The sequence below is a fragment of the Notothenia rossii genome, assembly GCF_949606895.1.
Source record: "Notothenia rossii genome assembly, chromosome: 3".
In the NCBI taxonomy this organism is placed as follows: Eukaryota; Metazoa; Chordata; class Actinopteri; order Perciformes; family Nototheniidae; genus Notothenia; species Notothenia rossii.
The window spans coordinates 78,989,679-79,016,135 of NC_136901.1; the positions used below are offsets into that span (position 1 = coordinate 78,989,679).

The following is a 26,457-nucleotide window of genomic DNA, read 5'->3' on the forward strand; positions in this document are numbered from 1 at the left end:
GGGGGGGTCCGGGGGCCTCCAGGGGCCCCCTGCAAGTGGGGGACAGGGATATAGCTGCCACCGAGGTCATTTACTCACTAATATTCCTGAACATTAGGGGTTTTAGCTGGCATTTTTGCAAGGGCCTATTGATTCCTAAAATTCTGATTATTAATTCAATAAATCAATTTATTTGTCCCTGGGTTTGCAATTTTGCAACTGCACGTTGTGTAGTTCAGGAAGACAATATAGGAACAAACATGTTTTAAAGATGTGTTATTGGTATTTCCATAAAAATGGATTGATAGCAGCATCTTCAAAATACCATGCCCATAAACCCATGCTGTATGATAGTTGTTCTTTTTAGAAAAATACTCAAATATCTTTATTATTTACTAATATCAAATCGTCTCCTAAAGGCTTTTTTGGAAGGGGTATTGTATTATTATTAAAATAATTTAAATCATTGTGTAGCCAGAATTGCTTTTCAGTTTGTGTCCCTTTGAGCTGCACAAGCAGAGTACGATATAGTTCCATTTGATCAGAGAGAAGGCAGACATCTCTCTGACTGATATCTCAATAATCTCCAAGTCACACCAATATAATCTGAATTGATAGAAAAGTGTGACAATAAAAAAGGAAAGGTAAGTATTTTCATTTTGGGAATGACTGTTTCTTTAAACTAAAGATAAATGTAAAATAAAACTGCATAACATTTATGGTTGTCATTTCTCTGCAGTGTGTGTGTGTAGGCATGCAGACACCAGAATCTCATTAAAGTGTGTTTGGGTTATGACAGGGCACTCACACGCCACATGAGCGTGAGGGTGTCTGTGTGCAGAAGTTTGTTATCTCCAGCTGAAGTCTCAGGGCAGGGGCCGCCGGTGACAAGAACAGCAAGGAGGAAAAAAGAAACATCTCTTCTCAAAACACAATATTGTATATATAAATAAAATATTTCTGGGATTCCTTACGTCTGCAAGTATTCTTAAAAACAACTACAAACCAAGCTCCTTTTCCATAATGTCCCCAGCCAACAAATGTTGTGTACAAAGGAAGTTCTTATAACCAAAATGACATTTAGTGAATATAAATATGCAAATAGCCATGCTGTGTGCTGTATATGTTAAGTCAGCTTTCAGTTAGTCACAACTGCAGCTCCACATTTCATATTAGAGTTTTCAGTTCAAATCTATATCGCTGGGATAATGGAAAATAACAGCAGAACTCTTTTGTGTGGTTGCTCATTAAAGGATGACTCTACATCTGAAGGTCTGAGTAAACCCTGTCAGTCTCTGGAAATTAATCTAAATGTAAAAAGGACATTGCTGAAATGGTTGATTAACCTTTAAAAATGTAATTTAAAAAAGAAAAAAGAAATCCTAGTTGTATTGGTTAGAAAATATATGAAAATACATGCCTGCTGTCCAATGCATATTTGAATAAGAGACGGAACAAAAAGGGGAAGTAATGATTGATGAGAAAAAGTATTTTAATAATTTCCCTCTGACACCCCTTCAGGGAATACAGTATGTAAGGCAGATTAAAACAGAAAAACAATCTCTAATATTTAAAACTGTAAGGAGAAGCGGTTAATGATGAAATATCCTGTGACTTGCTTTCCTTTTAAAAGTGGCAGTTTTAAAGACGCATTACAACAATAGTTGAACAAATGTAAAATATTTGTTCTCCCTGGTTTCAAGTCATAATAGCGATCTGACTCCATTTCAAATGGAGGATCTTTTTATGATGAGTGGTGTTGCATTTCTGCAGTAACACACAGGGTCGGGCAAGAGAAAAATGAGGAGTATGACTGTGATGATAAAGATCCAACAGACATTTGGCATATTTAAACCATGTTCCTTGACAAACCATAATTGTTTGACTTTGTACACTTCATGCTCCTCACAACGACCCCCCCGAACTGTCCCATCAAACCTAAGAGAACATTATGGAGCGTCCTCATGTGCTAAACAATTCATGATTTCAATCAATGGGACAATCTTTCAGCAAATAACACATTTGCATTACATGTTAGGCCTATTTCACACACAAATTATTCAGATAACCTTTCAGTGATTTCCACTATAGTCTTAGCAACCGCTCATATCTGATATAATTCGCCGTCATCTGTGAGCCCCAATAACACACCAATAAGAAGGATAATAAATACCATGTTCCTGAGAGTTAATTCAGTTCATTGAAGTTCCTTTGGACAAACAGGAGAAAGGTTTGTGTACAGACTGGCCCCTGTTTACTGACTGAGGTATAACATGTTCAACGGGCCGTTCCATTCCGATGTGCAGCTCAGCCTCGGGGTAAAAGAAAACACCTGAATGACCAGATTAAACTTTCCCACATCACACCCCATGATCTGTGTCTCTTCAAGCCCTCAGCATCACAACTGAGGACAAACACACAGAAAAAATTTAAAAATCCTAAAAAGAGCACCACATCCAGTCTGCCGCTGCCTACCACCTGCTGGCATCATCACAGAGCACCGCTGGAGACTCTCCTACTTGTCCTCTCCATCTTTACTGATTTTGTATTTCTCCAGAAACTCAGCATGTTTCTGTCGCAGGATTTCAGACTGTTTTTTGAATCCGTTGACCCTGAAAAGACCCCACAGAAGACACGTTCACACTCCGCTCCACTTTAAAGCATCACAAGAACAAAACAGAAGTGTTTCAAGTTGAATGTATAGTTTGTGCACTCACTTGGCCCTCTCTTTGGATTCATTGTAAATGTTGTTGATGACTCGATCTTTCTCGTCCATGAAGGCATTGTGAATTTGTTCCAGTTTCCTGAAGGAGTCGCAGAAACACTTGAGTTTAAGACAGCGTTTGCAGAAGACCTTTGCTTAACCTAAGAACTCTTCGCTCAGCGGGCCCTTTGTATGCTTTTATTGTCTTTATGAGTTTGTACAGCTGTTATAACATCTCTTCAGATCACAAAGAAGTGAATCACCAGAAGCAGAAGAGACACAGTCATTGTGTGAGAACAAGTACAACAAATACAATGAGTTCCAACACACAAGGCACAGACACATGTCCATAAACAAACCCATTCATCTGGATGTGAATGTGGAGCAAAGACAAACTCAGGAAATGAGATGGACTGCAGTGTGAAGGGTCTAGTTTGAATATTGGGCCTCATTTAATAATTACTTCCCAAGTGCTTACACCTCTGAATTGTGTCCCTGTGTCCTTATGATGATGGATCCCATTGTCCTCATTAATTGAAAAGCGCATGCCAGTTGATCCTAGTTAGCATAGGTAAACGCCAATAGCCATAAAAGGGCATGAGACCAGAGGGTCGTGTGCACACAGACACTGAAAAGAGGGGCTGAGAGAATTAAGTCAAGAATGCCCGAACAAAGGTGTAAAGTGGGCGAAGCACCGGATTACAAACTTTAAAAAACCCTCTATTTAACGCCAAATCAGCTGTTATATTACGCAGTGGCAGGAGTGGATATAAAATAAAACAAACACAACTAAAAATGATGCATGGGATCCTATTACTTGTCAAGTATTGAAGTGTTGTGTTTTATTATTTTAAAATACCATAATCCAGTAAAAATAACAATTAATGTTGTAAATAAATGATACAAATATAAATTTAATTTTGAAACTGTACAATTGAAGAAAATGCAATAACAAATATTTTTTTTACAAACATGTCAGTGACCAAATGTGTGAAACAAGGCTTTTTAGTGTGCTTAGATTCAGTTCTTATCATACATTAGAAAACAAAAAACATTAGAAAACGAATAATTATTTTCTGAGGAACAGTTGGTGAATTAGGTCCAATGTCACATCATTTAAATCTTGCTTACATTGATATTTGTAAAGTGTCTCTATCATGTGCTAGTTGTGTACCTGAAGAAGATCACGTGGACTCCAATGCCGAACAGCATGGTGAGGACGCAGTATCCCACCAGCTGGAAGTTCCTCCTCCTCCTCTTCTGCCACTCCTCTCCCGGTGTCTCCTGTGCTCGAGCCTGACGGAACTGGTTCCAGTAACGAAAGTTATCCTGCTGTTCCGCGCTGAAGGATGAGAAGTTGAAAAATAATCATGATTGAACAGGAGATAGGACAGGTTGTAGAACTGTAAAAACAGTCTGAACTAAAGTGTTAAGAAGACAAGTGCGGGGGACACTTAAAGGTCACCTATTATGCTAAATCCACTTTTTCATGTCTCTTCTACATCAACATGTGTCCCCTCTGTGTAAAGAGACTCTGGAAGTTTCAGGAACAAAGATTCTCTCTCTTTTTGTCCTGATCCATTTCTATAAAAACCTGTCTGAAAATGAGCTGATCAGATTTTGGCCACTTTGTGATGTCATAATGTTTTTTTGGCTTGTGTAACCATTAGCCAATAACCAACCAAGGTACCCCCCCCCCCCCCCCCCCACCTTATCACCTGAATCTACTCATGCACCATTGTGTTCTTTTTAACCAGATATCTCTCAGAGGGGCGTGGGGAGTGGCTCCTTATTTTCATCTAAAGTAAAAGACAGAGAATCAGCACTTTCGAAACAAGGCTGAAACAGAGGGGATTATGGGATGCTGCAATGCATGATCTGTTTGGTATTTCAAGCCAAACACTTCGGAGACATGTTTTGTATCTATCTGAGACCTATAATATATTGATGAAACACAGTAGGGGACATTTAAGTAGTACACTTCCATTAAAATGTCGTGAACGAGAAACTTTTTCTTATTCAAATTGTTCCATTTGGTTTTGCGATTGAGAAACTCTAGGATTTAAATCAGGTATAAAAGAACAAAAAACACAGCAACCCAAAATCATAATAAGCTGAAGACTGGTTAATGCCTTGTAAACAGAGAATATGTGATGCCTTGTTTCTAGTGTTGTGCACAAAGTTGAACAAAACCTCTCGCATCAGAATTTGTTTTGAAATAAATCATTATTTCAGGTAAATGGTTGCAGGGGATGTTTTCCTTCTGTTAGAAAGTAAAATGATGTAGTCTTCAGTGTTGCTGCAACACACAAGGTCTCAGTTGTTCAGTCTTTACAATATTAGACTGTACTATGAGAGCATGACAGCAAATAAATAATACACCACAGAGCCTTATTTTGAAAGTTAAACTAAATGACATTGAAAACCTGAAAAAGGGACATCATCCAAACTTTTCCCCTCACATTAACATTGATAGAGAGTGAGGAAGAAGGTCAGGTGACGTGAGACTCATTAGCAAGCACTAACTGGCAGGTTGTGTGTGTCTCCACCTTGCTCTGTAGCTGGTGTAGCTGGCAGTGGATCTGAAGGCCTGGCCTCCACTGTACGTATGCCTGATTTTGAAGTCATACTCCTTCCTGCTCGGCCCTTTGCTCAGCACTCGGTACGCTTCGCTCAGCTCCACAAACTGGCCGTGCAGCGCCGGGTTGGAGAGGTCGCTGTCTGGGTGCAGCTGCAAGGAGAGAGTTAAAGTAATGAGGTCCAGGGACCAAACCAAACATTAAGCCAGGGATATATTCTCACACATGCAGACATTTACACATCTGAACATGTTTACTTGCATTTTAGACACACACTTTTTTCTGTTAAACAAATGTATTCAACCATGCTTTTTTTGTCTAATGGTGAACTTATCTCTATGCTCAATTATGACAGAGCCACAAGGTAAATACACATGCACATCCTTATTTACACTGGGAGCAATAACATGAAAACAAACAGTCAGGAAGCTTTCTGTGGGAACAGTTCGAATAAAAGTGAGTCTGTGGAAAGGCTGCCCTCATGTGGCTGGAAATGTTCTCTAATGAAGAGCTTGTTAACAAATGAGGACCTTACCTTTTTAGATTTGTTGAAAAATGCATTTTTTATTTCCTCCAAGGAGGCATCAGATTTGACGTCGAGTAGATCGTAGTAGTTCACAGCTTTTCTGGGGTTGAGAAAGCAAAAACTCATAACCAAGCAAATACAATCACTAAACTGTTTCAGTGGTTCTGATTCAACAAAACAGACACAAAGGCATGTTAAACTGTATTCATTTATACAGCACAAGTTGTCAAATGTAACAATAAAAAACACTTTACAAAACAGTGCAATTACAACAATACAATCAACATACCACAGTAAAAGATGTTGGGTAACATTTTAAAATATAATGTAGTGAATTAAGACTAAGAGAATGATAAGTAAAACATATGTTTAAGATTGTATTTAAAGGTGTTAACAGATGATTGGAGAGGACTATAGAAACTAAATGCTGCCTAACTCTCCTATACACATATACTATGCATACTATATGTTCTATATACCTGTTAATATACTATACACAAAGTCTACCTGTGAGCATAGCTCTGGGAGAACAGACGCAGCCCGCTCTTGTAGCACCAAAGACAACTCTGACATAGACGCAGCTTAGCCTCCAGTTGCATGATGGGAAATGTCTGAGGTTCTACAATGAAGACCTGTGCACAGAGGACAGATGTCAACAAATGATACACAGAGCAGTGAAGCAGGGAGTTACTTAAAACCAAAATTAAAAATACTTAGTTGGCAGACTTTCAAGTTTATCAATGTTGGACTTTGATAATTCAAACTTTAAACTCTACTCGTGTTGAGGAGATGATGTGGTGTTTTATAACTCTGAAGTTAACATTCATTAAGAAAAATGAAAAACACTGAAAGCAGTGAGCTTAAAAATGGCAGATATCTTTTCTTTATATTGTTAAGCAGTTACCCCATAAATATGTATTTGTATAGGAGGTAGATTTCACTTTTGTCACATTAAAGTTGGACATAATCCTGGATCATAGCACAGTGTAAATATCAGTGAGAAAATGTGGCTTCAACACCGAGCCATTAAACAGGATGGCTGCAGTGTGTTGATGAAATAATGATATGGACTGTTTGTCAACTCAACCATGTTGATAAAGTAGATTTCAGAACGAGGATAAATACTGTTGGTGGGAAATGGGTTTAACATTGATATAGAGTTTTCCTTTCTTTACCTTTCAGTGTGCTCCCATTGAAAATGATGCTGTCAGCAGCTTCCCCTCATCTGTCCACACGTGATCTGACTATGACAACTACAGGGGAAGAGGGGAGTGAAATAACTTTGGTTAAGGACATATATGTAAAGACTTTAACGACATCTCACAGCTCTAGTGCCAACCCCTCAAACTTGTCATTCACTTTATGCTTTTTTCATGGGGGTGTGTTAACCCAATACAAGTTGTTTTTATACATAATTATAAGTACATTAAACTAACTTAATTTGTTTTGTTTAGCTACACCACCGGCTACAGGTTGCTGCTCTTTGCACATCAATCATGACAAACGGTTACATTTAGATGAAACAGGGTCATTGAGTTTCCAGTACACTTTGTTCTGATACCTGAGCTAGCTGGTAGCTTTGTCTGTCTGTCAGCTTTAATGTGCTAATGTTAGCCTGACAATATTAATCTAAATTAGCGAGCATTTTTGTACAAAACACTCGAAAACACTCGAAAACACACGAAACTGGAATAAATATAAACCCGGAATAAGAAGAGCGTGACATACCCGCAGGACTCAGTTTGATAACACAGTCTGTCCTGTAGGCCCGTTGCATAAACCTAAAACCGGAAACCTGGGATACCCACCCTTCAAAATAAAACACAGGGTTTCTGCCGCCAATACCGTGAACATTTTTAAAGAATTCCTAATTTTACTAAAGCAAATTACATTCTTCTCCTTCCAGTATTCGTTATTTCTAATGGGTTATTTTTGTGTTATTCAGAGTTTTTATTTTTAGAAAGCATAGGGACACATAGTGCTGTTTGTTATAACATGTTCGTAGAACTAGACATCAAAACCAATTATATTTAAAATATTATTGTATCTGACTTTTTGCAAAGCTCAATAAAGCACAACTTTGCCAATAATGTGAATACATAATAACTAACCCTAATGCACTTGATTTTGCAAAATATAATGTCTTATATAACCATTAAAATCACTAGAACAGAACATTACAAAATATTACTTTATTCGATATAATGTACGTTTATAGCCTAAGATGCAATATTTGTATTTCCAATTACTAACTCACTGCTATAGAAAATATCTTGAAACCTGAGACGCATTCTCTGGGATTATTGTCTTAAATAATGATCGGAAGTTATTGCTGATTTCCGGCTTCTTTACTCAACACAAACACGCCCCTCCTTCACGTGTTTGTTTCCAGGATTTAACCCTGTCGTTGCCGTGTTCACCTGCAGAGGTAAACTTAAGAATGTATTGATCCTACCACTACCAGTACACGTTGACCCCAGCGATTAAAATCCACACTTCTTAAAAAACACCCGCACTCGTTTATATTTCACACTGTTAAGTAAATTAAACCTAAATATGAGACATATACATCATGTAGTTCTGGCTGTAGTCACTGGATGGTGATAATGAACACTTTGTGCAGTGAGTCTGAAAAGAGGAAGAAACGCTTTGCTGTTCTGCATCCATACGCTTCCACCCAGGAAGGTAAGACTAAACATTTACAACGTTTATACCTTCATTTAGATCATAATTATTCTTGTCCAAACTACTTAAATTTACTTATATGCTATAAAAAAGACAGGGTCATATTGGTTTGGCACGATCGGCACTTCGTCCATGGTGCCTGCTGTGCCCATGCTGCAGGATATGAAGTGGAAGTAAGTTCGCTCGTCTGAAGTTTTCAGCTAAAAAAGTGTACAACATTGAACCTAATTAAACAGTGGTAATGTTGTAGTTAAACGAAAAAGAAGCTGTATCAATTAATGGTTTGTTAATGTTACACTGACATTGAATAGTTAACCACACCCTGGTCTTTGGGTGCACCCAGCTGCTCTTCTGGCCATAGCCCAGCAGATGATGTCAGTGCAGCTGTTTTCATCTTTTATTTTCTCTTTATAAACAAGTGGAAAAAATCCAGCAGGTCAGACAATGTGTGGACAAAAGAAATATAATAAATACATTAAATATAAGAACGTAGGATATTAACTATTATACAGTGGGGCAAAACAGTATTTAGTCAGCCACCAATTGTGCAAGTTCTCCCACTTAAAAAGATGAGAGAGGCCTGCAATTTTCATCCTAGGTATACCTCAAATATGAGAGACAAAATGAGAGAAAATCACATTGTCTGATTTTTAAAGAATTTATTTGCAAATTATGGTGGAAAATAAGTATTTGGTCACCTACAAACAAACAAGATTTCTGGCTCTCACATACCTGTAACTTCTTCTTTAAGAGCCTCCTCTGTCCTCCACTCGTTAACTGTATTAATGGCACCTGTTTGAATTGTTCACAACTTCTCCACATTTCGAAGTGTTTCACGAGCCAGAACGACCTATTTTTCTTCCTGGCTTGCTCTATAATGATCCAATTCAAATGCAATGCCAACAACAACTCAACAGCAACAATGCAAACTACGACAACAACCCACACATTGCGCATTGTTTAGAGCGGTTATAAAGTGTTGAAGCGCTCAAATTTGAAACTGTTTCAACCTGTCACCTGTCAGAATCGAGACGAGGCAGTGCATTGAATCACCTGATTGGACGGCGAACCAGTGAGTTGATTCATTCAGGAAATGAAGCAGTTGCTGGTTCGGACGTCACATGTCACGTGATTTGAAGCAAGCTTCGAAGCACTGCTTCTATGGAATAGGAAGTCCAGGGTTGAAGCTCCGTTCGAAGCTTCATTGTCAAACTGCCATCACTACTGTCCACAACCTCAAACAGTCAGACTCCAAACTTCACTATGGCCAAGACCAAAGAGCTGTCAAAGGACACCAGAAACAAAATTGTAGAGCTGCACCAGGCTGGGAAGACTGAATCTGCAATAGGTAAGCAGCTTGGTGTGAAGAAATCAACTGTGGGAGCAATTATTAGAAAATGGAAGACATACAAGACCACTGATAATCTCCCTCGATCTGGGGCTCCATGCAAGATCTCACCCCGTGGGGTCAAAATGATCACAAGAACGGTGAGCAAAAATCCCAGAACCACACAGGGGGATCTAGTCAATGACCCGCAGAGAGCTGGGACCAAAGTAACAAAGGCTACCATCAGTAACACACTACGCCGCCAGGGACTCAAATCCTGCAGTGCCAGACGTGTCCCCCTGCTTAAGCCAGTACATGTCCAGGCCCGTCTGAAGTTTGCTAGAGAGCATTTAGATGATCCAGAAGAGGATTGGGAGAATGTCATATGGTCAGATGAAACCAAAATATAACTTTTTGGTAAAAACTCAACTAGATGTGTTTGGAGGAGAAAGAATGCTGAGTTGCATCCAAAAAACACCATACCTACTGTGAAACATGGGGGTGGAAACATCATGCTTTGGGGCTGTTTTTCTGCAAAGGGACCAGGACGACTGATCCGTGTAAAGGAAAGAATAAATGGGGCCATGTATCGTGAGATTTTGAGTGACAACCTCCTTCCATCAGCAAGGGCATTGAAGATGAAACGTGGCTGGGTCTTTCCGCATGACAATGATCCCAAACACACCGCCTGGGCAACGAAGGAGTGGCTTCGTAAGAAGCATTTCAAGGTCCTGGAGTGGTCTAGCCAGTCTCCAGATCTCAACCCCATAGAAAATCTTGCAGCAGCAGCAGAAATTTTTAATATTTCAAGCCGGGTTATTTGATTATAAAATAACCCGGCTTGCCGAAACCCTCATCCACGCCTTCATCACCTCCCGTCTGGACTATTGCAATAGCCTCCTCTATGGTTCACCTGCAAAAATCCTCAACAAACTTCAATATATCCAGAACTCCGCCGCCCGTCTACTCACCCACACCCGAATCCGTGAACACATTACACCCGTCCTCATCAAGCTCCACTGGCTCCCCATCCCCCAGAGAATTCAGTACAAGATCCTCCTGATGACGTACAAAGCCCTCCATAACCTGGCCCCATCCTACCTGACTGACCTCCTCCACAGACACACTCCCACTCGCTCCCTCCGCTCTGCCACTGCCAACCTCCTGTCCCTCCCCACCCGGACCAACCTCAAGTCTTGGGGCGACAGAGCCTTCTCCGTTGCTGCACCCACCCTCTGGAACTCACTACCCCAATCCATCAGAGATTCTTCCTCCCTCACAGCATTCAAAACATCACTCAAAACCCACCTGTTCAACACTGCATTCAACCACTGACCACCCCACTCCCCCTGTATTTTTTCTGTTTTGTTTATCTCTTTTTGTATTTCTTTGTCTTTTTTTTGTTGTGTTTTCTTAAATTCTGTGTCAAAGCGTCTTTGAGTTTCATGAAAAGCGCTATAAAAGTCCCATGTAATATTATTATTATTATAATGGTTTTAACCCTCCGGTATCACTGTGGACGTTTTTGTCCATATGGGTCATTTTTAACTTTTCATTTTGCAATAACTTTGGTTGTGTTGGTGCAAATGGCCTGATTTTTTGTAACAAGGCTATTTTCTCGATCTATTTTGGAATTCCAATTTCAATTTTTCAAATCGGTCTTTAATTCACTGTGTAACAAATCGACTATGCAAATTAGTCATTCGAGACAAAAATGTCCACTGCAAAATACTTTGATAAAAACATTATATTAAAAGGTTTTTTTCACAACTGTTTTGGGTTCAATCTTTAAAGCAACTTCCGCCTTAATAGAAAATACCAAAAATGTAATCATTTTCAGGATTTAACCCTTTAAATTCCATTTTGAAAACATGAAACCGCTGTTTTTTTTCATGATGAAAACAGAGAAAATTAGTTATTTTCCAAAAAATACATATCTGGTGACTGGTTCTTTTTTTTTTTTATAACAGTCTTGGATATGTCAAAGATTAGCAGCAAAATAGATTTTTTTGCATTATTAGTTTTTGCACAAAATCAGATTGCACAAAAAAGTTAGCATATTAGTCATTCGGGACAAAAATGTCCACTTCCAAAAACTGCTCTAAAATGAAAAAAGATTAATATTTTTTTAACTTTTTGGGGTTAAATCTTTCAATCAACTTCAGTTCTGATCAAAAATACCAAATATTAAATTATGTTCAGGATTTTAACCCTTGAACTGCCAGTTTGAAAACACGAATTTGCGTTTTCTGTGAAAAACATGCAAAAAAAGGCAGTTATTTTCCATATAATGAATGTTGGGGGGGTCGGCTTTTTTTTTTATCACAGTCTTGGATATGTCAAAGATTAGCAACAACATTTATTTTTGGTGGATTATTAGTTTTTGCACAGAATCAGATTAAACAAAAAACTCGCACATTAGCCACTCGTGTCCCATCCACTCCCATTATAACCACATCTACATACATCTCAACCTCATCCACACACACACACACACACACACACACACACACACACACACACACACACACACACACACACACACACACACACACACACACACACACACACACACACACACACACACACACACACACACACACACACACACACACACACACACACACACACACACACACACACACATTTCTCAGCTGAGACCACTCTTCCACATCCATACCAACACACCTACATCATATTAGTTTCATACATGTATTACAATGGCTGTCAGGGCCCCATTATACAACAGGCAAAGAAACCAAGAAATTACAAGCATGTAATTCAATGTTAAAATGTCACATCTGGTAGAATAAAAAGGACAAATTGAACTACGTTCCTCCAATATAAAACCCTGACATTACAAAATGCATGATTTTATACCGGTATGGCGGAGAGATCAAAAGATGTGGTTATAATGGGAGTGGATGGGACACGAGTGGCTAATGTGAGTTTTTTGTTTTATCTGATTCTGTGCAAATCCACCAAAAATAAATGTTATTGCTAATCTTTGACATATCCAAGACTGTGATAAAAAAAAAAAAAAGCCGACCCCCCCAACATTCATTATATGGAAAATAACTGCCTTTTTTTGCATGTTTTCATAGAAAACGCAAATTCATGTTTTCAAACTGGCAGTTCAAGGGTTAAAATCCTGAACATAATTTAGCATTTGGTATTTTGGTCAGGACTGAAGTTGATTGAAAGATTTAACCCCAAAATGTTTTTAAAAATATTAATCTGTTGTCATTTTAGAGCAGTTTTTGGAAGTGGACATTTTTGTCCCGAATGACTAATATGTAACTTCTTTGTGCAATCTGATTTTGTGCAAAAACTAATAATGCAAAAAAATCCATTTTGCTGCTAATCTTTGACATATCCAAGACTGTTATAAAAAAAAAAAAGAGCCAGTCACCAGATATGTATTTTTTGGAAAATAAGTCATTTTCTCTGTTTTCATCATGAAAAAACCCAGCGGTTTCATGTATTCAAAATGGAATTTAAAGGGTTAAAATCCTGAAAAATATTACATTTCTGGTATTTTCTATTAGGGCGGAAGTTGCTTTAAAGATTGAACCCCAAAAAGTTGTGAAAAAAACCTTTTAATATAATGTTTTTATCAAAGTCTTTTGCAGTGGACATTTTTGTCTCGAATGACTAATTTGCGTAGTCCAATCAAATGATACCGGAGGGTAACATCTTTGATCAAATCAAAGATTGAAAATTGAAATAACTGCAAATGATGTTCAACAAGTCTCCCCGACTTCTTTGATAATTCTGTGCAGAATAATACAACGTTTATGAGTGATCAAAATGACTTCAGCTTTAATCAGTGATTGTGTGTGTATTCTTGGCGTGTCTGAATGTGTATGAAAAGGGGAGGGAGGAGCAGTAAGAAGCAAACATCCTGACCAGGGGCCTCATTTATAACGCCGTGCGTAGGATTCACGTGGGAAGGTTGCTTACGTAGTAAAAATCCAAAAAACAGGTAAAGACATTTTCCGACATTTTCCGATTCACCAAACATCGCGTACCGGCGAGGAAAGTGCTTACAGCACTTCCTACGCCGGTTCCCCTTTATAAATCACAATCGACTCGAAATGCGGTGCAGCTTTTGCGGGCATCACGTAACGCCCATATTTTCCTATAAATAGTCAAAGAAACGCCCATTCATTCATTCATTTTGACTGACTTTATGAAGAAGATAGCAGGAAATGACGACAGAACAACTAAAAAAGACATCTCACAGAGATGTGTCAGAGTTTGGTTATTTTGGGGAGGTGGAGATAAATCATATTGTTTGGTGGATGCAGTTTGAACCAGAGTAGCAACATGGTGGTCGTATGGTCACCAAAATAAATGAAAATAAGTGGTCTGAAAAAGGTTCATGACAAAAAATATACATAGCCTTCCTCAGGCAATGTGTTTGTACCGGGGACAGGAGACCCCCCTCTTGATGAGAAACTGTAAGAAATGATCGGGGAATCCCTTCGGAGTGGAGTCATGACGACTGGATCTGAATTATGTTTTCGTATTTGGTGGTTTGTGTTCCAGCTGCCGATCAGCTGTGCGCAGCATCTCCACTGCAGCCTGTGCATCTCAACCCCCCCTCTGCAGCAACTCTATATATACAACTAATGCGTTGTGTTATATTACTAATTAGCTGTACAATTTACCACATATGGTGTTCTTAGTTTCCATACCTCCTGTGTTTTATGAGCGACTTATGGCAAAACGGCATAAAACATGATTATTTTCCTCATATTTCTCTCCATTCTTCCTTCTGCCAACGGTGTCGCAGTTTCTCCTCGTGTCTCCCGTTTTTGTGCTTAGTGCGTACGCATGGGTTAGAGTTTGCGTGGAGGATCGCACGTTTTCCCGTCAAGTTAGTATTTTATAAATCTCAAACATTGCGTAGAAACTGCTGTACGCCACTTTTTGAGCGTATATCCCTTTTTATAAATGAGGCCCCTGAACACAGTTATTCAATGTTCTCAGATTCATCTCTTTGCTTATCAACGACTTCTCTTACTTTTCTGTGGATTTTGTTTCCTTAATAGAAATATTAACATTTAAAAACACTTGCAGAGCTGCAGCACTGAGAGTAAATAGAAAAGTGAGGACTTCAATGATACTCCACAGTGAGAGATGACGGACTCGCAGGTGTCTCTGCTGCTGCACTGTGCCGCCTGGAGGGGTCTGCTGCAGGCCCAGGTACAGGTGGAGCTCTCTGAAAGGTACGAGCATAATAACACAATACTCTTAAATGTGTACTGAGTAATATAATGATATGGCCTTTCTTCTTGAAGGTATATTTATAACAATTTAGCATTCAAATGTATAAAAACGACTAGACTTATGTTATATATATTGTTGAGTTGTATAGTTAATACAATTCTTTGAGCATGAGCTTGGTTTTTGTCTGACAGAATCTGTCAGGAAAGTACTTTTTATTTGTGTTACAAGCAACATTTATACGTCACATTTTTGGGACCTTGTCCTCTGATATCTGTCTTCAGTTATCAGATCAAAAACTGAGCAAAAGTGTGTGGCAACTCAGTTCACGGCCATTTTGAAATGTCCTTTTGACACAATTGCATAACAACATACTAAACAACATAATGGTGCAAAGATAAAGGGATTCATATTTTGGTAAAATTGTAAAAAATTGTGATGGGATTTGTTGACAATAATGAAACAAGATGGATAACACCATTCTTATCCTTAAATATAGTAGTTTGTTAATGGGCGAAAGGATTACTGCTGTAACTTTAATGCCAACTTGTTTTTTCTGTCTCTTCCTCTTCTCAGATTCAGCAGGCAGACGGATCCGGCTGTGGATCGTCACATAGAGGAGGTGTGGACAGAGCGAGTGTCCAAAGAGCCGTGGCTTTTCAACGGGTCAAAATTCAGACTCCACTCTTTCTGCTTGTCATCGTCCTCTGTTTCTCACCCAGCCTGCACTCCTCCCTCCCACACCCCGTCCTCAGACCGAGCAGAGGAGCAGCAGGGTGATACACCACACAGCACACAGAGAATGGAGAAGTCATGTATCACACATTCACTGCATGACGCAGCTCAGAGCAGTTTGGACAGAAGGAGCAGAGCTGTGAATCAGGTAGAAAGTGCAGATAGTGTCAGTGCACTGTCACCAGCTTCCTCCACGTTCAATAAAAACGCAGATGACCCCGAGCCCCTCCTCACTCTGAGACTCGGCCTCACATGCTACAAAGACTACCTGGGAACCAACTGGTCGTGTCGGGTGGCAGAGCTGCGTCAGCACGGAGAGGCGGAGTTCGGGGATGCTCTGGCGCTGCTGGCTCAGCCTCTGGGCGTGGGCGGGGTGCTGTGTACAGCCGACGGACAGGTGGTGCTGATCAGGAGGAGCCAGAAGGTGGCGGAGGCCGTGGGACTGCTGGACATCCCCGGGGGGCACCCAGAGCCGAAGGTGAAGAAGATACTGTGCAGGGTCTTTTAGATATGTTGGTGATGGGAACATTATGAGACAACGGTTGTTTTGGGTCTCTTTGGTTCAAGTTTCAAGGCTTTTATTGTCATTTGTGCCTAGCTACAGTGTAGATATGTCAATGAAAGTCTTAGGTCACAGGCTCCTCCAACAGTGCAACACAATAACACAGATTAAATAGAATAGTGCAAGGAGAGTCTATATACAAGTAATTGGAATATGATATATTAGATACATAATTTGTAAGTTGCAAACAGATGAATGTTATGGATGTACTTTCAAAAGTGCAGGTGTTTAACAGAACATGGTTGCATAGTCATTTGGGTCATTTTGTGTCTTTGTGGTATTTCTTTGTCCCTTAATAGTTGCTTTGTGTCTTTATGGTGGTTTTGCTTTTCTGTGGACATTTTGTGTCTATTTGGCTTTTTAGGGTCCCTTTTTGGTAATTTTGTGTCTCTTTGTGGTTCTTTTTTTTAAGTTTTCCAAAGTATTTTATATCTGTTTTTGGTCGAGCTGCTGCTCTTAGTAGTTTTGTCACTTTTTTTTGGTTTGGTCTCCTTGAGGAACATTTTGCAGGTGAACGTGCCCGGACAGTTTGGACCCATGTGCCTAGCAGTCTGGTTCAGTAATGGTGACATGTTTTCTTACTGCTGCCCCCCCCCCCCCTCAGGTGGTGTGTGAGCGGCTGGGCCAGGCGGTGTGTGAGGAGCAGATCAGCGTGGATATGATGCAGCAGAGGCCCGTCGTCTCAGAGCTGTTCTCGTCTGTGTGCGCCGAGATCAGAGACGAGGTGGGAACAGAATCCACTGTAAACTGATTTCATGTCAAGTTAATGTTTAGTTACTTCATTGATAAAACTCGAGCTGACCTAATCGAATACAAATCAAGTTTGTATGTCCAAAGTGGCATGAAACAAACCAAACTAAACAGAGGCTGAAATATATCAGACTTCTCTTTTTGTGTGTCCACAGGTGAATATTCCTCTGAGCTCCCTCGGAGAGCCGGTCCTGATGGGCGTCGCTCTGAATCACACCAGCGCAGGCAGACCTAGTGCTGAGTTCTACGTCAGGTACACATACCTTCAGTACTGATTTGATATGATGGAAGTGTGCCTCGAATTGTTTTATAATGTGAAATGTGTGTGTCCTCAGTTGCTCGTTGACATCTGATGAAGTAAGAAAGTTGTACTGGAAAGGAGGAGCGGAGGCCCATGAGTCCACAGATATTGTCTTCCTCGGCAGAACTGTGAGTAATCTATAGTGACAGATATACTTAGTTATCTGCAGGGAAACTCCTTTTGGCAGATTCCTTTGGAGGAAAGTAGAGAACATGACCAAGATACAAAGAAATGCATTTTGTTCCCTTGAATGTGCAGGAGGTGTTGCAGCTGGACATCAGCAGCCCTCTGTGGGCGGAGCTGTGTCCTTCAGCTAAAGGAGCCGTGCTGCTGTATCAGACGGTGAGGCCTGACAGTGAGCGAGGACAGAGACAACCTGACGCTCAGCCGATCGCATCGGAAAAGAGATCCAGATGATTAAGTGTACACATCAAAAAACAAACCTTTTAGAGTATTTATTGTTACTCTGACTTAAGGCACTCTCTGAACAACTCTAGTGTTAAAAAAGGTGAAAAATACAGTTGTTTTTTAAAAAAGCACAATGTTTTTAGAATATTTTCAATAAAAACTCTTAAAAAGTGACCTGGTTGTCAATAATAAAATTATAAAATGCTACAACACTGATTATCCTTGATTTGTCAAAGCACCGAGTGCAATGTGTACTGTAATCTGAAGTATTGTGTATAATATAATTTGCTGGTGTATTTAGCCCTTTTTCTTTTTATTCAAATGACATCCCTAATTGTCCGTGTAAACACTTGTAGTGCATCGGCCTCTGTTTCCTCTTGCTCCAGGTTTCTTCAGCAGTAACCTCCATATCCGCTGTCTCTGTAATAGGAGCCCTGCTGCTGATAAGGCCCACTCCACTGAAAGGTAATGTAAATAACATGAAATGATTTAGTTTACGCTCTGAAATCAGGTTAGGGTTGCTGTTACTTATCATCTTTCAGCTAACACCTCATATAATATAATACCTCACAACATTGGTCTACAACTGTAGGTAACAGTATAATAGATACTTAACTCAAACAACCCTACTTCCAAAACATCCAAACTCTGCCTTAAAAGTGCAGTTAAGCTAACGACAAGGCATAGGAATTACAGCCTAATAACACTCACATATCTCGGCTGCTGACTCCAAGGCTGCATATCGGGTCTTGTCCGGTTCCATCCTACATCAAAGATCACAAAGAATTCAACTAACATCTTAAAATATCAAGTCTCCCAACATGCTGCTGAACATATTTAATGCTGACCATAAAATTCAGTTGACTGAAGTCTATGTGAAGCTGCAGGCCTATGAGGGTGGGGTCTTTTCCTGTGAAGTCGGGGTTTCTTCTCCTGTTTGAGGCTGGGGGGCAGCAGTCTTTGAGCCTCGTTTCTCATCTCATGCAGAAGCGCCTGAGCCTGTTCCTGAGGCAGCTCCACGTACTGCAGCTCCTCCTGAAGCTGGCTCTCCTGCTCTGGAAGTCTGAACATCACTGGAGGCAAGAAAACAAGTTTAAGATGTAGAAGCAAGACAGAAATGAGGCGCTTGTGATGTTCAGTCTGGATTGGACCCATTCAGAATCCGAATACCTTTATTCGTCCCACAGAGGGTAAATGTACAATGAGTTTAAAGCCTCTTATCTTATTTCTGAAATCATCACGCAATTGTGATTAATAGTGCTATTAGGTTGCTGAAAGGCCGCCATGTTACTACAGGTGCATGTTTCCCTTTGTGTGCAGCAAGTTGATTTGGACTTCAGTAAAAATTTGCCAACATTCACTGAAAAAAAGGGGAAATGTTGGCATTGAATTACAAAATAATGTAGACTCAGTTTTGGTCCTTTTCCCTTGATTCTCTAAGTGACGTTCGGGTGGCTTGAAAGAGTCATAAACATATAAGAAGATGATTGAAATGCAAATATTCATTCAAAAGTTTTCATATGAAATGAAACGCCTTTCATATTTGCACCAGTTGGACCCACGTCTCGGGATACATTACCACAGAACTATCCTCTTGTTATAGTTTGTTACAAAAATGTTGATGGAAAAAACTAGGGATTAAATAAGCTGGCTAGAGTCACAAGAAATGGTCCTTAGGTGCTTTTATTAACAGCCAACAATGCTGAAAAACACAAAGTCACAAGGATTTACATAAAGAAAACCTCAATATATCTGTACAGGTCGAGGACATAGGACTGGTACCTCTCTGCTCTACAGCCGTCAGACTCACTCCCAAAACACTTGTGGCCAGGGTTTTATACATGTTAAGCCCCTCCCCATAGGACAATCCACTATTTATACCCCTAACCAATGTCATTCTAATCCAGAAACACATTCACAATGCAAGGCAAATTACCCAAACACAACAAATCAAAATGGTCAACATATTATATCTTTCTGACCACAGAAGCCTTAAACAATAACATTTTTATACTTGCAAGAAAATTGCCGCCCATGCACTACATGGTATGCTCCAATTGAGCACAGGTGTTCCCACTGATTGAGCCTCTACTTAATGCTGCTTCTTTCTGTTGCTCTGTTTGGCCTTCACAACCTTGAAGGAGAGGGTAAGCAGGTTATTTGTATATGACTTCCAATAAATCTCTTTTGAACAAACAATTACTTGGGTTTTATTTTATCAATGTCCAGCTAAGTTATTAATTTGTTTCCCACAGTGTGCCTTTTACCATGCCCCTATGCCAATTGTGATGAAGGCTTCTTCTTCACATTACCACCCTCCTCTCCTGCATCAACGATGTTTGGCAGCCTTGACAGGTAGTCCGCGGTGACGTTTTCCTTGCCTGCTTTGTGCCACGCAGAACTTGAATGGTTGTAGTTCAAGATACCATCTAGTCACCCTGGCGTTCCGGTCCTTCATGGTCTGAATCCACGTCAAGGCTCTATGGTCCGTCTGTAGGTTGAATTCCCTCCCGAGTAGGTAGTACCTTAGGCTGTCCAATGCCCACTTGATTGCCAGACACTCCTTCTTGATGGTGGAGCACCGGGTTTCACGGAGCAGAAGTTTCCTGCTGAGATACAACACTGGACGTTCCTCTCCTGGTTCTCCCTGAGCCAGCACTGCACCCATGCACCCACCCCATGGTGGATGCCCACTCCAGAGGCATCCACCTGAACCAGGAAGCGTCTTTCGAAGTCAGGACTCTGCAGTACCGGAGACGATCAGTTTTTTCTTCAACTCCTGGAAAGCCCTTTCACACTCTTCATTCCATTCCACAGGATTCCGAGCAGCCTTGCACATGAGGTTGGTCAACGGAACTGCTAGAGTGCCAAACTGAGGAATGAAACGTCGATACCATCCAACTAGGCCAAGAAAGGACCGTACCTGTTTCTTGGTACGAGGTCTCGGACTGTTCAGGACGGCCTCAACTTTGTCCACCTGAGGCCTGACTTCACCGTTCCCCAGCTGATACCCAAGGTAACGAGTCTCCTGCTTAGCCCACTCACATTTCTGTAGTGTGAGTCCTGCGGCATGGATTGCACCTAGGACCCGACAAAGGTGATCGAGATGTTTCTCCCAGGTCCTGCTGTAAATGACCACGTCATCCAGGTAGGCAGCACTGCAGTCCTCGCACCCCAGAAGAACTTTGTCCATTAACCTCTGGAAGGTTGCTGGGGCACCATGTAGACCAAATGAAATCACAGTAAACTGGAAGAGGCCGAGTGGGCTTCTGAACGCGGTGAGGTGCCGGGACTGGCTTTCCAGGGGGACCTGCCAATACCCGTTGCAGAGGTCCAAGGTAGTGATGTAGTTGGCTCGACCAATCCTCTCCAGCAGGTCCTCAATCCGGGGCATTGGGTAAGCATCAAAGAAGGAGATGGCATTCAGCTTCCTAAAGTCAATGCAAATGCGGAGAGAGCCATCCTTCTTGGGTACAATGACAATAGGGCTACTACACTCACTGGTTGATGGTTCGATTACTCCCAGCTCGAGCATCAAGCAGATTTCTTCCTTCAACGCCTCCACTAAACGTTCCGGTACTCTGTAGCATGCCTGCCGAACTGGATTCTGCCCCAGTTTGACTCGGATTACATGCCGCAACACACCTGTCCGGCCTGGTTTCTGTGTGAACAAGTGGGGAAGGGTATCGAAAATAACTTGCAAGTCAACTGGCTTCTTACCATCCAGGTGGGAGAGATCGAACTTCGCTGGCTGCTGATTCCAGGCACCCACTACCCCTTCGGAGTCATCCTCTTCAACCACCCTGCAGGCCAGTAGTGAGGTGACGGGAGGAGGGCTGCTTCTTTCCTCCCATGCTTTAAGGAGATTGACATAAGTCGTTTTTTTTCTTCTCCGGGTGCAAGATCTCCTAAGTCGTAGGCCCCATCTTCCTTAACACTTCAAACGGTCCCTGCCATTTGGCCAGTAGCTTGCTAGAGGAAGAAGGCAAGAGTAACAAGACCTTTTGACCTGGTTTGAACTCACGGTTGCATGCTTGCTGGTCGTACCATAGTTTCTGGAGCCTCTCGGTACTGCTCCAACCGGTCCCCGAAATGAAACGCCTTTCATATTTGCACCAGTTGGACCCACGTCTCGGGATACATTACCACAGAACTATCCTCTTGTTATACTTCTACTACTGCTGAAAAAGTCCCACCTTGCAGTTTGAGCAGGGGGGTTTCAGGGATCTGCTCCCCCCCACTCGTCCGGTGCAGAGACAGTCGTCTTTTCCACTCGTCCGCCGAGGGGACGACCACCACCACCCGGCGCCTGAAGCCTGTGAACAGCTGCAGCTTGTAGCGACGCGCAGAGAAGAGGACGTTGCTCTGGAAACACAGATGGCAAAGAGAAAAATGGATAACTGAGATGAGGAGGTGAAACTAAAGGTACTGATAAGCCCAATGTTTCAGTGCTTCAATTAATGACAATGCCACATGCCTATGACTGCAATAACCGATGAAAAAAATAATGAAGTAAAATAAAAATGTTTATTTTTTTTAAGAATACGGTGCTTGGAGAGTGGGGTGATACCATGGGTGATACTCAGAAAAAAGCACTAATAAGAAGAAAACGTGGCAATTAACTGAAAGTAAATCTGTAAATTAAGGAAAAAAATGTAATATGTAATACTGAGATTATAACCAGGGGTGCACACAACTTTCTCAGTGAGGTACTCAGATGAGTACCTGGAGTCAGTGTGTTGTACTCCAACTTCTGGCTCCCCTCTGTCTGTACAGACCGACGTTAACAGCAGCCCTGTCTGTGCACACGGACACCAACTCTGTCGTCCGGTGAACTAACCGCCTTCTGGAAAAGCTTCACAAGTACGTCGGTACGCAAATGCGCTTTGTGACACAAGTGACGGTACGCATTTCAGATTGTTGCCGCGCATGCGTACCTGCGTACCACTTATGTGCACCCCTGATTATAACATCATAGATTTGTGAGTTTTGTCAAGTAAACTTCGGACTCTTGCACATTTTCCCTCTGAACATTATTCCCTCCCTGGCTCCTTTGAAGTTCAAGAGTTCAATGAATGAATGAATGTGTTTAGCAGTGAAGAGTTACCTGGTCGAGGATATAGTTGCCAGGAGTCTGAGAAGCCATCTTGATCAAATCAGTCAGACACTGAGAGGCCTGCTGCAGCCAGCTCTCCCTCTGTCCACCGCTCTGCACACACAACACACAACAACAGGTTACTCTTTTTTTTTGTTGATAAGTTGGTCATAAGTTGAACATTATATTTAAATTGGAATATTTAACAAAAAGTAAAGACTGGGGGTTTGACTGACAATCACAGATGCGAGCAGCTCCTCTGTGCCTAGCAGCCTGTACTGTTTCTCAGGGTGCTGCTTCATGTGAGCCCGGGCCCAGTGGCTTTTCCCCGAACCAGGAAGACCAACCATTAACAACACCTGAAGGGAAACACAAGAGATGAAAATGTAACAACTTGTAATGACTACTTATTTCTTGTACCGGATGTCATTTTTTTTACAGCTATACTTTTAGACTTTGCAGCAATTTAGAGTTTTGCAAATGTTTGAATCCTAGCATTCTGAAAAAAAGGAACCGTATCAGAATACAAAAACTATCAGTGTAGCCTAATCTTTGTCTGCAACTGGGCAGAAAAAGCTGAACAGAATAAGAAGAAACTTCGTCAACAACAAAAATAAATTGCATTTGTTGCATTAATGTAGGCTTTGTATCTGATTCACCAGCACTTACTGTTGGTAAGATCTTGTTTGAAGTGAATATATCTGCACTTTCGCTGTTGTTAGGAGTTTGATTCTTAGATATTAAATATGTAATAATGACTTATGAATGAAGCCTTGAAGCTCCGGTACTATTCGGTACAGCGCTAGACAATAAACAAATTAGCAATGCTAGTATCATAGCTCAAGAGTGGATGTCAGTCTAAAAATGTTATTCATCAACAACAACATTTTCCGTGACAGGGATGCATTAAAAACACTGATAACTCTCCATGTATGACTTTGTCTGGAAACCCAGCTCCTGTCTCTCACCTCGCCCTGTGCTCTGGATGTAGGCGGCAAGGCTGCACGCTCCCTCTGCCCAGCAGAAAGAGCTGCCAGCGCTGTGAACCCTGGAGGGCCGGGGTACCAGGGAGGAGCTGTGGGGTCCAGGAGGAATCGGACTGAGCAGCCCTTACAGAGGACGTGAGGGAAGAGAGGCTGAGCCAGCAGCAGGGAGGCGTCCAGGGAGAAGGCCTGACCCATGAGACGACCGTTCTTATGGAAAGAGAGCGCAACAGCACCGTCTGAAGAGAATGACTGACAACATGCATGTGTAAACATGACATAACAGAGTCGGGATTAGAACAAATACAATTCAGATCTCTGTGACAAGATAGTAAAGTTTCAGAGAATGTGAATAGAGAAAGAATTCAAGATAAGTGTTACTCACAGCATAACAGCCAACAATATCCCCCACTGAGAACGGTTCTCCAAACTCTTCCTCCTTCCCACCTGACACTTTTTTCCCTCGTGCATCATAAGCAAAAGATAATTCATCCACACCTGGTAGAGGCAGATATAAAGCCAATTGGCAATAGAAGAGAGGGATTTAAAAAAAATAACATTTCCAGTTTCAATATGTTTAAATCATACTTCCAAACATGAACCTAATGATGACTCTTACCCAGCAGTAGAGAGGAGTGGGCCACAGACCAGCCGACTCTCAGGCCGCAGGGATCCACGTCCTCTTGTTCCTGCAGCTGTGTAGTCAACTTCTTTTCCAGCCTCACCTCAAAGCCCACCCTGCCCTGCAGCACCCCGTGAGTGAGCCTACAGCCCGACCACAGCGAGGGGAATCGGGCCCAGAACCACGGCTGACCACAGGCCCCATCAGGACCCTCCTTAAAGTGGAGGTGACCGTCATCTGTGGGGACGGGAACAGAAAGTATTCAAAACTTCTCAGCACCGCTCTTATGACAAAATTAACAAATCAAACTTTGAAACACTGTGACCAAGGGCAAGTCTTAGGTCCGTTCACCAGAAAGGTGATTTGTGAAGTCCAGAGACTTACATGGATTTAGTCTGACTTCATCTTCACTCTCCTCCTCCGTCTCCTCTCTGTCCACTGCAGGTTGTGGTGATTTGGCTCTTCAAGGGATAGAGAAGCATATTGTTTTATAACATCCTTTCCATATATATTCCTCAAAGAGATTTTTAAATACCAAGTTTAGCATTGTTTTTGCTTTATTTCATCTTCCTTGTACATAACAATTTTTTTGGCTTGAAGCTTTTAAATGATTCTAAACCAGTTGTGTAAAGTTACTGAGTAGATTTTTTTTTGAGGGACTTGTACTTTACTTGTCTATTTTAATATTTTGCTCATTTGTACTTCTACTCCACTACAATTCAGAGGTATATCGTGCACTTTTACTCCACTACATTTATTTATACCTTTTGGATTAATGATGTGAAATATAAACAACACTTAAATAAGACTAGTTACAGCTTACACAACATTCACAAGCCACCATGCAGTATACAAAGTGATTAAAACTAGCTGCACCTTTACCAGCTTTGATAACACTGTAATACATCAATAATTACAATCTAAACGAATGATATACATTATTCTGATATACATTATTCTGAAATTATTCTGAAATGGATGCTTACACTTTTGTACTTTCACTTGATTAACATTTTGAATGCAGGACTTTTACTTGTAACAGAGTATTCCTACACTCTGGTACTCCTACTTTTACTTAAATACAAGATGTACTGTTCTTAACAAAACTACAACTCAAATCTTACTTTGCGTTACCTTACGTATCGTATCTCCTCTTTGAACTCGTAGAAAGCTCTCCCTTTGCTCATACTCTCCTCTGAAGGCAGAGCCCCTCTGTCCTCTTCAGGACCTTTTGCACCTCCCAGCAGATGTTCAACCTCTTCCTCCACCGCCTGACACCCCGACACCACACTCTCGGCTGATCCGTGTTGTGGTGAAGCCAGCCCGGGGGGAGCCTCTGTCTGTGTGGCGGTGTCTGTGGGCACTCCTGTCGGGGGTGATGGGGACGGAGGGTGGGTGTCCACCGACTCCGGTGATGCTAAAGGTGTCATCGGTCGGCAATTCAGTAGGTTAGGTTTATCCTCCTTTTCATCACCGTATTGTTGACTTGGTCTCGCCTCTAACGCTGACCACAGCTTGCCCAGCAGCTCAGCCTTCAGCCCCTTGTTGTCCAGCCCGAGATCCTTCAGTCTGGACCGCAGCTCGGCCACTTTCAGCTTTTTCATGTCGGTTAACTTCATTGTTACCGTGTGAAAATAGATCCAGCCAGCTTCTGTTTGTAGTTTACTCAAAAAACAGACTCAAAGTAAACTGTTTTTAAGAGAAGAGCAGCTGTTTGAAACTAAACAGTTTAATATGATGCCCTGCTCTGTGATTGGCTCTTTTCTTCTTCTTGTTGTAAATATTGGTAGATGAGACATTCACAGAAGTCTCTGCTGCCACCACACGGTGTGAGGCGGCACTACATGTGTAACTATATATTACACTTGGTGATTATGATAATATGAATGTCCTATGACACTTGTAAAAACGTGTGTAAGCATTAGGAAAGTAACCCTTAACACACTTGAAACTTTTCGAATGAATCATC

The 26,457-nt window shown here is 41.3% G+C and overlaps 3 protein-coding genes across 5 annotated transcripts; 1 reads left to right on the plus strand and 2 right to left on the minus strand.

The window, feature by feature from the left end:
- Positions 1-1,453: 1,453 nt before the first annotated feature.
- On the minus strand, positions 1,454-7,590 carry dnajc4 (DnaJ (Hsp40) homolog, subfamily C, member 4). 2 transcript variants are annotated; one of them, XM_079671993.1, is made up of 8 exons: positions 7,517-7,590; positions 6,964-7,041; positions 6,296-6,420; positions 5,798-5,888; positions 5,233-5,414; positions 3,858-4,025; positions 2,697-2,783; positions 1,454-2,591 (listed from the first exon to the last, which is right to left on the minus strand). In XM_079671993.1, the coding sequence occupies exons 3-8, from the start codon at positions 6,385-6,387 to the stop codon at positions 2,495-2,497; spliced, it is 717 nt and encodes a 238-aa protein (XP_079528119.1). In that variant the 5' UTR covers positions 6,388-6,420; positions 6,964-7,041; positions 7,517-7,590; the 3' UTR covers positions 1,454-2,494. The 2 variants fall into 2 exon arrangements, with proteins under 2 accessions (XP_079528119.1, XP_079528120.1); XM_079671994.1 differs by lacking the exon at positions 7,517-7,590 and adding an exon at positions 7,350-7,369.
- A 593-nt stretch (positions 7,591-8,183) lies between these two features.
- nudt22 (nudix (nucleoside diphosphate linked moiety X)-type motif 22) lies at positions 8,184-18,837 on the plus strand. Of its 2 annotated transcripts, XR_013805937.1 has the most exons (9): positions 8,184-8,473; positions 14,886-15,034; positions 15,609-16,245; positions 16,934-17,053; positions 17,235-17,332; positions 17,415-17,508; positions 17,639-17,803; positions 18,175-18,253; positions 18,776-18,837. XR_013805937.1 is itself a non-coding variant. In XM_079668443.1 (7 exons), exons 2-7 carry the CDS (start codon positions 14,946-14,948, stop codon positions 17,795-17,797), a joined length of 1,197 nt encoding a protein of 398 aa, XP_079524569.1. In that variant the 5' UTR covers positions 8,185-8,473; positions 14,886-14,945; the 3' UTR covers positions 17,798-17,998. The 2 variants fall into 2 exon arrangements, 1 of the variants encoding a protein (XP_079524569.1); XM_079668443.1 differs by lacking the exons at positions 18,175-18,253; positions 18,776-18,837 and having other exon boundaries at positions 8,185-8,473; positions 17,639-17,998.
- LOC307031373 (heterogeneous nuclear ribonucleoprotein U-like protein 2) lies at positions 17,821-26,378 on the minus strand. The gene is made up of 11 exons (XM_079668440.1): positions 25,623-26,378; positions 24,873-24,949; positions 24,486-24,725; positions 24,252-24,364; positions 23,852-24,118; positions 23,120-23,242; positions 22,896-22,997; positions 21,985-22,153; positions 18,637-18,861; positions 18,500-18,552; positions 17,821-18,246 (listed from the first exon to the last, which is right to left on the minus strand). The coding sequence occupies exons 1-11, from the start codon at positions 26,105-26,107 to the stop codon at positions 18,181-18,183; spliced, it is 1,920 nt and encodes a 639-aa protein (XP_079524566.1). The 5' UTR covers positions 26,108-26,378; the 3' UTR covers positions 17,821-18,180.
- Positions 26,379-26,457: the final 79 nt, after the last annotated feature.